Source organism: Balaenoptera musculus, chromosome 2 (genome assembly GCF_009873245.2).
Source record: "Balaenoptera musculus isolate JJ_BM4_2016_0621 chromosome 2, mBalMus1.pri.v3, whole genome shotgun sequence".
Taxonomy (NCBI): domain Eukaryota; kingdom Metazoa; phylum Chordata; class Mammalia; order Artiodactyla; family Balaenopteridae; genus Balaenoptera; species Balaenoptera musculus.
The window spans coordinates 101,426,172-101,438,473 of record NC_045786.1 but is presented as its reverse complement, the minus strand read 5'-3'; the positions used below and the strand labels follow the sequence as shown (position 1 = coordinate 101,438,473).

At 46.5% G+C, this 12,302-nt stretch overlaps 1 protein-coding gene across 1 annotated transcript; it reads left to right on the top strand.

Annotated features, from left to right (window-relative positions):
• The first annotated feature begins 2,311 nt into the window (after positions 1-2,311).
• Positions 2,312-8,280, top strand: PSMB5 (proteasome 20S subunit beta 5). Its single transcript, XM_036844439.1, has 3 exons — positions 2,312-2,863; positions 3,596-3,902; positions 7,773-8,280. The coding sequence occupies exons 1-3, from the start codon at positions 2,666-2,668 to the stop codon at positions 8,057-8,059; spliced, it is 792 nt and encodes a 263-aa protein (XP_036700334.1). The 5' UTR covers positions 2,312-2,665; the 3' UTR covers positions 8,060-8,280.
• Positions 8,281-12,302: the final 4,022 nt, after the last annotated feature.

Below are 12,302 nucleotides of genomic sequence, written 5' to 3'. Positions count from 1 at the left end.
GAATAATGCTGCAATGAACATTAGGGTGCAGCTATCTCTACGAGATAGTGATTTCATTTCCTTTGGATAAATACCCAGACATGGGATTACTAGGTCATATGGTAGTTCTATTTTTAATTTTTTTTTTTTGAGGAACCTCCATACTATTCTCCATAGTGACTGCACCAATTTATATTCCCACCAACAGCAGCACTGATCATTTGTACCTCTCCTCTTTGAGGTCTCCCTGAGTGGGACCTTGGAGCAGAGAACTAATGTAAGGTAAATTGGGAACAGATTATGGAAGGCCTTGAATGCATGCTGAGGAGCTGAACCTTACAGACCATTTTTAAGCAGGCAAATGATAAGATCAAGATGATGTTTCAGGAAAATCAATCTGGTGCTGCGCAGGATAAACTAGAGACATAGTTTGTACCCAGAAAAATCAGGAGAATATTTCAGAAATTCGGGAGTGAGGAGATAAGAAGCCAAAGGCGGTATCAGTTGCAGTGAAAAAGAATGTGAGAAGCACTGTAGAGGGAGAATGAACAGGACTTGGCAACCTAGTGGACGCGGAGTAAAGGAAGGGGAGTTGTCAAGATGAGCCAGGGCTTCAAGCCTCTGTGACTGGAAGAACATTATTGTCATTCTTCATGTGTTCATTTTGCAAACGTGTATTAAGCACACAGTGGGCACAGAGATAAATAGTAGAGAAATGCCTGTCTTTACAGTTGCTGGGTTTTTTTGGCCATGCTGCACAGCTTGTGGGATCTTAGTTCCCTGACCAGGGATTGAACCTGGGCCCCTGGCGCTGAAAGTGTGGAGTCCTAACCACTGGACCGCCAGGGGATTCCCGAGAAATGCCTGTCTTTAAAAGCTCACAATCCAGTGGGAGATAAATGTATATTTATAACCAGGTAAAATGTGAAAGTGCCTTAAGAGAGGCAGACAGCATTAGTGGCAGAGTGAAAGAACCACTGAGAGAAGTCAGGAGGATTAGTTGCATTGCAGGAGTGACTGCAAAATAATACATGCTCAGTAAACAGAGGCACTCTGCATTTTCCACACCATCCAAGTGTGAGACCCACAGAAAGATCTTCTGCTTCATTACATTCTGATGGTTGAGTTTGGAAAGAGTTGCCAAATTTCAGCATTAAAAATACAACACTCTCAGAGTCTGTTGGGAGGAGGAGGGGCTGAGTTGGGCATCGGAGGAAAGAGGAATTTAGATTTTTTTTTTTAAATAAATTTATTTATTTTTGGCTGTGTTGGGTGTTCGTTGCTGCACACGGGCTTTCTCTAGTTGCGGTGAGTGGGGGCTACTCTTCGTTGTGGTGCACGGGCTTCTCATTGAGGTGGCTTCTGTTGTTGCAGAGCACAGGCTCTAGGCGCATGCTTCAGTAGTTGCGGCACGTGGGCTCAGTAGTTGTGGCTCACGGGCTCTAGAGCACAGCCTCAGTAGTTGTGGCGCATGTGCTCAGTTGCTCCACAGCATGGGGATCTTCCCGGACCAGGGATCGAACTCGTGTTCCCTGCATTGGCAGGCGGATTCTCAACCACTGCGCCACCAGGGAAGCCCAGGAATTTAGATATTGATGGACGTTGCTGCTGGAATCCAACAAGGAAGGGCAGATGCTGACTTCATAGAACCATAAAGCAGGAGGCAACATTTCATACACTTGCCCAGTTCCTTGCTTGTTATGGTTCCCAAAAGGGTTGAAAAATGAAGGTGGGTGAAGAGAGGGAGAGAAAATGAAATCCAGCACATTCCTGAATAAGAGCTTGTCTTAGCTAGCTTAAGTCAGAAAACCTCTTTGTACATCTTTATGGAGCCTCAACTCTCCTCCGGGCTCTGAAATGGTAAATTACTATTGACTCAGTTATTCAGGAGCTGAATTGCGAACCCAGTCTGTGGATTAACTGGGCCCTTTGCTTTTCCTTCTTTATTCTTCTATCTGCCTTTTGGTCAATTCATTACTTAGTAGAATTTCCACCAGAGGGTGGGAGTAAAGACAACACTGAATCTTAAAAATTGGTTACTGTTAAAGAACGTGGCTAGCGTGGCGACTGATGTTATCAAACAAGCGGTATAGCGCTCTTATTGTGTTGCGCTTTTTAGCACAAACTACTGTGGTTTTACTAACTTCATAGGAAAATGGCCTCAGCGTAGATCATTACTTTACCCAGTATTAGAGAGTACCCTTACACAAAATGGCAACTTCAGTCGCGTTAACAGACTGCTGAAGCAGTAGTGATGTAAGTGTTGCTTGGACACCAGGCGGGGCGGGGCGGGGCTGATTTACCGCTACCGGTTTAGAACAGGTTTTCATCCAGTCACGCCCTTCTGAAAGATGGCCGGCCCCACTTCCCTCCCTCGACCTGGACGTTCGCGATTGCTTCCTATGAATTTGAGGTTAATCTAATCCCGTGTTGTTTACGTGACCAAAATCAAGATGGCAGCCACATCCCTTTGTAATTTAAGAGGAGTGAAGCCATTTATTTTTTCCTCCTCGGTGAAAATAATCACTCGCGTCTGGCTCCTGTGTTTGGAGGCGTGGTTGCCAGGAGTTAAAATGGTTGCTCCCTGTGATAGATTTAATAGGGAGTGAAGCTGTGACGACGAGGCGTTGCCCGGCCGCTCTTTGCTAGGCGTTCTGGCAGGCAGTTCCCTTTGCCCTTACTAGACATGGCGCTGGCTAGCGTGTTGGAGAGGCCGTTACCCGTGAACCGGCGCGGGTTTTTCGGGCTCGGGGGTCGTGCGGATCTGCTGGACCTGGGTCCAGGGAGTCCCAGCGATGGGCTGAGCCTGGTCGCGCCCAGCTGGGGTGTCCCAGAGGAGCCGAGAATCGAAATACTTCATGGAACCACCACCCTGGCCTTCAAGGTGCGGACCCAGCCGTCGCGCCGGGCAGAGTTGCGCGCGCCCGCGCCCTTCCCGACCTCCCAGCTAGTCCGGAACCCGCGGTGGTCGCGGCCACGAAACCCAGACGGAGGCTCGGGCCTCTCACCCCAACCCCGGCGGTTTCGCTGTCTCACTGCCCCGAGAGGCCTCGGTTCTCGCTCTGGCCGGAGTGGGGGGTGACGGGGCTGGAAGGGCGGGGCGTGTGGTAAGTGGGAGAAGGAGCCCGAGGCTGCTTGGGTTGATACCTAGGCGACCCCAGGGTGCTCCTGTCCAGGAAAGGACGCAGCAGCAGTGAACACTGGCAGAGGGAAGGCTGTTCTAACCACCAAAGGTTTTAGAAACTGAGTAGCCCCGATAGGCCAGGGTTACCGAAACGTTATGGCTTGAGGAGGAAGGTTGGTGGGAGGAAGCACTGTACTAGGAGCCAGACAATTGGGATTCCTGGCCCAGCTTTGCAATAACTGGCTGTATGATCTAGGGTAGGTCATTCGATCTCATTCCTCAGCCATCAAGTGAAGGTAATACTGAAGGTAATCCCATGTCAAGGGATTGATGTGAAACTCTAGTGACATTAATATGAGGGAAAGTATGTTGTGAAGTATAAAACGGCAGAGACAGAGATGTTCTGGGTTTGCACTGATGCATAAAGAAATGTCAAAGATGATGTTTTGTGGTCTCATGTGGCCTGTTTTGTGTTTCCTCTGATCTTAACAGTTTCGCCATGGAGTCATTGTTGCAGCAGACTCCCGGGCCACAGCAGGTGCCTACATTGCCTCCCAGACAGTAAAGAAGGTGATAGAGATCAACCCCTACCTGCTGGGTACTATGGCTGGGGGTGCAGCGGATTGCAGCTTTTGGGAGCGGCTGTTGGCTCGGCAGTGTCGAATCTATGAGCTTCGAAACAAGGAACGCATCTCGGTAGCAGCTGCCTCCAAGCTGCTTGCCAACATGGTGTATCAGTATAAAGGCATGGGGCTGTCCATGGGCACCATGATCTGTGGCTGGGATAAGAGAGGCCCTGGTGAGTTAAGCTGCAACCATGTGATTCTTGGGCTGGCACTACAGAGAGGAGGGGTTGGATGAACAGATGAATGAAAGAGCGTATGTCAGTGCTGGGGATGTGTTGGTTAGTTCTCAGTCGTTTCGTCTGTTTGTTCAAGGAAGGGCTGTAGTGTAGGAAGGGGCAGGGAAGTAGATCAGCTGTGTCATTGACCACCCCTCTGACCTTGGGCAGGTTGCTTATTTTCTTAGACTGTTTCATCGTCTGTTACATAGGTTCCATGAGGTAATACATGTCAAGCATGTAGTGTCTGACACATAATGTGTTTCCTTCTGGCCTCTCCTGTAAAATGATAAGACCTGCAAAGAGTTGTATTTAAGAATTAAATCAGCTAATAGACATAAAAACTCTAGTCAGTGCCATCTGATAGAAATACAATGTGAACTGCACATGTAATTTTACATTTTCTAATGGATGTATTTAAAAAGTGAAAAGAAATGGGTGAAATTAATTTTAACAGTTCTCTTAATCCAAAATAACTAAAATATTATCATTTCGGCATGTGTCATTAGCCCCATTTCAGGTGCTCAACAGCCACATGTCGCTGGTGTCTACCATATTGGACAGCGAAACTAAGTACCTACTCAAAAGTTAGTCATTTCTCTTCCCTTTTTTCCTGAAGAGAGTCTTTGGCCTAGAAGGGGGGCCCTTTGGGGCTCATCTCCTTTCTTTGCTTGATATAATCACCTAGGTTCTGTTGTCATCTCTGAAAAGAAATTCCTTAGCCTATTTTTCTTTCTAGTATATAAAAACCTTGACAGGAAATTCAGTCTTGTATCTGATATCAGTTCTTCTTCAGCCAATTTTGAATGTCCCTTTAGTTAAGCTGGGATACAGCTAGTCACTTTCTGTTTACTTTTCCCCGTTGGTGCTTGAAAATAGTTAATCTTTCCTCCTATTGGCTTTGCTTCATTCATTTACCTCCCCCCGCCCCCCCCCCCTTTTTTTTTTTTTGACTGCACTGCTTTCGGGATCCCTGACTAGGAGGAATTGAACTGTCAGGGATTCCTGACCAGTGAAAGCACTGAGTCCTAACCACTGGACCACCAGGGAATTCCCTCATTTACCTGCTTTGTAAATGCCTAGTTTTTCTCTTTTGAACAACTGTAGGAGACCCACCACTTTTTCATTTGCTTTGGAGAATATTAGTTCATTACTCAATAGAGGATGAATGAGGAGAGATTTAAAAGTGCATGTGATAGAGGAGCTCAGTTTGTTACTTTGGAAACTGAAACACTTTTCTCTTTGAAAAGTGTGAAAGAACAGTTCCATACATCTTGTGTGGTCTAGGGTAGCATTTCAGAAATGTTGTTTTGAATCCTTAGCTATTGGATTGGTCCCAGGTGGTGGAAAACAGTTAAGAGAGTACAGAAACTGGCTAGCAAGGAAAACACAGGAAGTCATAGCATAACCTAAATTGTACCATCTCAAGAAGCCTTCCTGACAAGCTGTCCCATTCAGGATGAGTCAGCCCCTGGCCTCAAGCTGACTGAGAAAGGATCACAGATTACTTAATGCAGGGCTGAATGAGATGAATTCCACTTTAAAGAGAACCAATAAAATGCTGAAGGAATTTGGGGGGTGGGGGGGATTGCTTCTGATGGGGGGAATTGGGGAGGACTCATTTTCCTGGATGTGAAAATGAGAGAAAGGAAACAGAATGAACAAAAGAAGACAGGGAAGGAGCATGAGATTTTGGGGGAAGTAACTGGACATCTAATTTAATTGGAACTAAAGTCTAGTTTAATTGTGAAGCAACTGGAACCAGATGGTGAGCTGACTAGGCAAGGTAGTGGCAATGGGACTTGAGGACGGGCTCCATGTTAGAACCATCGGAACCTGAAAACTGATAAGGGCAGGGCTTTTCAACCTGGCTTGTATCATAATCACCTGAAGACTTAAGAATCTAGCCCCGTGCTTGTCCCCCACCCAGACCAATTGAAAAAGAATACCTGGGGTAAGTCCTAGGCATCTTTTTAAAAAACTTCCTGGGAGTTCCCTGGTGGTCCAGTGGCTAGGACTCAGCACTTTCACAGCCGGGGCCTGGGTTTGATCCCTGATCCAGAAACTAAGATCCTGCAAGCCGCTTGCTGTGGCAAAAAAAAAAAAACAACTTCCTTAGATGATTCTGATGCATAGTGAGTGTTGAGAACCACTGAAATAGGAAGAAGATTAGTGATGCATTGACAGAACTTGAAAATACAGAAGGAAGTGGATTGGTAGGGCAGAAGACGGATGAGTTTGGTAGGTAATGGAGAACCACTGAAAGTATTTGAGGACAGGAAATTTAAATATGAATTTGGTGACAAAGGCATCCAGCTGGAGAGGCCCAGTGGGCAGATGGAAATGATAAAAATTTTACTACATCTTTGTCTAAACTTTTGTCTATACCAGAGGTTGGCTAACTTTTTCATAAAGGGCCAAATATAAGTAAATAGTCTAGGCTTGCAGGCTATATGATCTTTGTCTCAACTACATAGCTCCATTGTTTTAGCAAAAAAGGAGGCATAGACAATATATACACAAATGGCTGTGGCTATGTTCCAATAAAACTTTATAAAATTGGTGCTTGGGGGAATTCCCTGGCAATCTGGTGGTTAGGACTGTGCGCTTTCACTGCCAAGGGCCTGGGTTTGGGGAACTAAGATCCCATAAGCCGCTCAGCACAGCCAAAAAAAAATTAATTTAAAAAATTAAAATTAAAAAAATAGGCGGTTGACCTGGCCTACCACTGTACCAGCACTGTCCAATAGAAATATAGTATGAGCCATACATGTAATTTTAAATGTTACAGTAGCCACATTTTTAAAAATAAAAAGGAAAATTAATTTTAATAATATATTTTATTTAACCCAATAGATCCAAAATATTATTACTCCAGCATGTGGTACTAGCTTCATTTCAAATGCTCAGTAGTCACCTGTGGCTAGTGGCTACCATACTGGACAGTGCAGGTCTTTACAATATGATTTAAAATTATAGGCTTTATTCTCTTACTGTGTGATGTATGCCTTGCGCTCCAGATAGTCTAAACTCTGAGGGTTGGGATTGTCTTTCTGTTTTTGTTTTTTTCCTTCATTTTTTGGCTGCACAGCCTGTGGGATCCTAGTTCCCCAACCAGGGATCGAACCTGCACTTACTGCATTGGAAGTGCAGAGTGTTAACCACGGGACCACCAGGGAAATCCCAGGATTGTCTTAAATATTACCTCTCGCAGCGCCTGAAGTTCTGTGCTTGAAACCTAAGTCATTTGAATTATACTTGCTTTTTGGTTGTACAGAGAAGACAGACAAGGCAGTTACTGTAATGTGAGGTAAGATGGGATGGTATGTGTAGAATCCTGAAGTCTTAAAATTTAATTTGATTTCTTCACTTTTTTAAAAAAATTTATTTATTATTTATTTTTGGCTGTGTTGGGTCTTCGTTTCTGTGCAAGGGCTTTCTCTAGTTGCAGCAAGCGGGGGCCACTCTTCATCACGATGCGCGGGCCTCACTATCGCGGCCTCTCTTGTTGCGGAGCACAGGCTCCAGACACGCAGGCTCAGTAGTTGCGGCGCACGGGCTTAGTTGCTCCGCAGCATGTGGGATCTTCCCGGACCAGGGCTCGAACCCGTGTCCCCTGCATTGGCAGGCAGATTCTCAACCACTGCGCCACCAGGGAAGCCCCTTCACCTTTTTTTTTTAAGTAATTTTATAGAAGTGTTATTTTGTTGTATTTCTGTTGGTCTCCCCTGGGTTTCAACAGGAATGGAGAACTGTTGCCTTGGAGGATGAATCAGATGTCAAAAGGGGTGATCATTTTTTTCTTACTAACCTCATCTCTCTTTCCAGGCCTGTACTACGTGGACAGTGAAGGAAACCGGATCTCGGGGGCCACCTTCTCTGTAGGTTCTGGCTCTGTGTATGCTTATGGGGTCATGGATAGGGGTTACTCCTATGACCTGGAGGTGGAAGAGGCCTATGATCTGGCCCGTCGAGCCATCTACCAAGCCACCTACAGAGATGCCTACTCAGGAGGTTCCGTCAACCTCTACCATGTCCGGGAGGATGGCTGGATCCGAGTCTCCAGTGACAATGTAGCTGATCTACATGACAAGTATAGTGGATCTACCCCCTGAAGGAGGGCAGATGTGGCTGCTTGCCTTGCTTGGGGTGACTGTTGTTGGTAATATGGGTACAGCTCCCCATCCTGTAGTGGAGGGGTCCCTGATTGTATCCATCATTTTTTTTTAATCTCTGGTGCATTGACCTCCATGTGTTATCCGTTGTTAATGAGTTACTGCAGAGGTAATTCTTTGTTTTATTTTCTTGGATGTTAACATTACACTACTCGATCTCAGCCTGTGTTGTGTCTTTTCTCCACACTGTCCCCCCTCCAAGCACTTTACAGTCAAATAAGCCGGGACAGTGGGAGGGAAGTGACTGTAATTACAGGAAACAGTGGTGTGAAGACATTGTCTAGTGAATACATTAACGTCCCCACTCATGAAGCTAATAACAAAGGAGAAGGAGAGGGAGGGAGAAGGGAGAGACTTCCTGATTCTGTTTGCAAAGAGATGAAAAGTTGATGAGGTGGAAAGATGCACAGGGCTGTACCAGGCCGAGCTGCGGAGGAAAAAAGCTCTCCTCCTGTGGTGGGGGAGGGGAGGCTGATGCTACATGCAGAGCAGAAAGGTGGAGAGGGTAAGCCAGTTGGGAAGGGGAGGCTTTGACCCTGGGAGAAGAGAGGACAAAGAGGTGTGTGTGAAAGCAGTAGTGACCACCAGCCTGGTGATCCCTGTCCTGGCCCCCCAGTGTGTGCCAGTGTGGGAGACAGACGGAGATGATGGTGGACTTACAGCCTCCTGGGCAGGAAGCGGCACAAAATTTTCACTGGAACGTGTGGGTGGGGAAGAGGCCCTGCTGAGAGCAGAGAGATGGCTGATTTATCACACCCAGCGCTGAGGGGCTTCCCAAGCTATGGTGGCAGCAGATGGCAAGGCCTTCTGTTAAAGAGAAGACATAGGACATAGAGGAGATAGAGGAGGTTGATGGGAGAAACTTTTAAGAAATGGGAGAGGAGGGCATAAACACTGCTTTGTATTAGTTGGCAAGAAGGAAGAAAGTGGTTGGTGAGGGTGACAATACAGTGTCGTCTTTAGAGGCCGAGGGGCTGAGAAGGGTTATCCACAGAAATAGAGGGGTAAAGCCTCTTCTCCCCCATACTGCAGCAACCTTCCCTTCTTGCACCTTCCCTCCCCCTTCAGCCTCCTGCAGTCTCCGTATTGACTGATGAGGGCTGTCGGCCAGGAACTGATGGAGGCTTGTTAATTGCATTTGTGAAATGCAGGGAAATTGGGAATTAGTGAGACCAGAGAAGGGAGTTTGGAAAACAAATGACTCTCGTGCCTAAGGAGATTCATTTTGCTGAAAGGTGCCTCCAGAGCCCCTGGAGCGGAGGAGCTGCCAGCGTGGACCTAGACCTGCTCTACAGTCAAAGCAGGCAGGAGCCACGCTACAGCTCCCTTCTGCGCAGCCGTCGGCAGATGCTTAGCTGCAAGAGGCAGAGACGGTCATCTTCCTCTCACTTAGGACAGTCGTTTGCAGACCTTTTACAAAATCAGAACTCTTTTTAAAAAATGAACTCTTAGGAGAAATCCAAGCCCCTGAAAGAAATCAAATCAGATTGAAGTAGAGTTGAAGGGCCCAGCGCCTCAACCATTGAGCTTACCCCTCCAGCCACTTCCCACATCGCCACCCCCCCGGCCCCCCACGCATACTCCCTGCAACTTCTTGGAACCCCAAGGAACACAATTTGAAAACAACTGCCCTGGGAAATAACCTTGAGGATGAAAAGAGAGTTGAAGATTGGAATTCTTTTACATTGACCCCCAGAGAGCATGAGACTCCCTGGGCTCTTTTCCCATGAAAGAAAATTCAGTCTGGAGAGAAGAGATAGTCATGAAGCAATGCTGCCCTTGCCTTGTTGCTGTCTCACACCTGACTTTGCAGTGGTCTAGCTATTCAGTGTAAACACCTATTCTGCACTGGCTGAGTCCTTATGTTCAGGCAAAAAAATGCATATCCTAGAGTCCTGTGTTCTGGCATATCCCTGCTTCTCTGACTTCCTGCATTTTGGATAAAAGAAAGAGTGGCTTAATGGAAGAGATCAATCTGTGGTAGGTTTTCTGGAAAGAAAGAGCAGAGATAGAGGAAAACTGCAAGTCTCCAGGCCCAGTGACACTCACTCTGCAATTGCAGTTTCTTGCTGCTGGGAATGGTGGGGAGTTGGCTTTGCAGTGATGTGTGTCTCTGCCTGTGCGGGGATGACGGATACTGCACAGCACTGGAGAGATGCTGTTGAGTGGAGTGTACCAGTTCAGGGACTCCCATCAGATTAATTTCCCAGTGCAGTCCTCTTGACAAAGGATGATGGAAAAGAAATTGCCTTAAATAGCCAGAAGATTAATTTCTCTCTGCAGTTCCCAGGCATCCAAGGGCCAGGGCTTTTTAAGTGATGTCTGACAATTTCTCCTTCCACAGATAGCTCAGTAACACCCAAATCTGACTCCTCAGGGTAGGTGATGGGACTAATCTGGTTAAACAGGGAGCAAAACACTCCTAGAGGCCCCATGCTTCCTCTTGCTGGCAGGGAATGCTGTGGGGTTGAAGACAGATGTGCCTTATAGCATCTCCAAACCAGGCAAGGGAGGGCTACAGGGAGCAGCGGTGCCCTGTGGGGTGAGTAGAATGTTCATGAGGGAAGGTGAAAAGGTAGACGAGGACATGAGGAGGAGGGAGGAAGGTCACAGTTAAATCAGACACTGAAGCATAATAGTTACTGAGTGTTCCCTCTTTAGGCAAAACCAGAAGGTCAATGTCTCTTGATATCCTCCTCAGCTAGCAAATGAGAAAACTGTCAAAGCCATTTGGGGAATGGAAAGTTACATCCTTTGAGGGGAAATAAAACAACTGATTTGTTATGGTCCACAGGTTCTATGTGGACTCTCCGGGGAGTGAGGCAAGAGGGGGGATGGAAAGGGAGTAAGGTGAAAAAAGGTGGAGGGAAACTGGGGAAGCATTTCCCTAGTCTCAGAAGAAGGAGGATGGTTGGGTCAGTGATGAATTCACATGAGCGTATCTAATTTGGTGAATACAATTAGGTATTTCATTTTCTGTTAGTTTTGATTGTTTTGTTAAGAGCCCCTCCTGCCAGGGCTTTACCAGTAGATTAGATGCTTTGAAACTGACCAGCAGCAGTGACCTCAAGACAGGATTAACAGCTTTATGATTTAAAACATATGTATGGGGGCTTCCCTGGTGGCGCAGTGGTTAAGCATCCGCCTGCCAATGCAGGAAACACGGGTTCACACGGGTTCGAGCCCTGGTCCGGGAAGATCCCATATGCCGCGGAGCAACTAAACCCGTGTGCCACAACTACTGAGCCCGTGCGCCACAACTACTGAAGCCCATGCACTGCAACGAAGAATAGCTCCCGCTTGCCGCAACTAGAGAAAGCCCACGTGCAGCAACAAAGACCCAACGCAGCCAAAAAAATTTTTTAATAATAATAAATTTATTTAAAAAAATAAAATAAAACATGTATATTGCAACTAAGCATCTCTGCTATTTTGGGGTACTTTTTCTTGTTTGTTTTTTAAATTCTAGTTTCCCTTTAGGAAGCCAGAATCGTATTGGGAAAGCTTTAATTATAGCGGGCAAGACGAGAGAGCAAACACAGCAGTCACAACTGCCCTGATGAGCAGCTGTCGCCACCTCCTGCCTGACCCAGGCCGCCCCCCCACTCCTGCATCAGCTGACTCCACATCCCTGCGGTGCACCCCAGGCCTGGCCTCAGAGCCAAGTTCTTGCTTCTCAGGGCTATGCCCCACTGAAGCATTTCCATAAAAACCATTTCTAAAATGTCCCATTCGCAGTTGTTAATGGGTCAGGCAGAAGAAATTCTACCCACGTCAGCTTCTTGGGTTTATTTAACCCAACTCATTTCTCCCTGAAGCTCTGCCTCTGAGTCAGGTGCCAAGCCTAACTTGGCACTTCACACTTTATAATCCAGACTTAGCTGTCATCAGCCGTGAAGATCTGAACCAGTTTATGTGAAAGGAAATTAGACATCGTGGGTTCAACGCCTTCTGATGCCTCCCCCTATATCAGCCCCACCCCCATCTTCTCAGGATGCACCTTCTTTCTGTTGTGTCTCTGTTGATTTCATGTTTTCTCTCTGTTCTCACTTGATAAAAATTCCCTTCTCTTTCCTCCACAGAATTTAAATAAAAACTAATCAATCAATAAACCAAGTGCTGCTTATGGACACTAATGTAACAAGAAAAGGTTATTGCTAGCTTCAGGGTACCCAAAAAACTG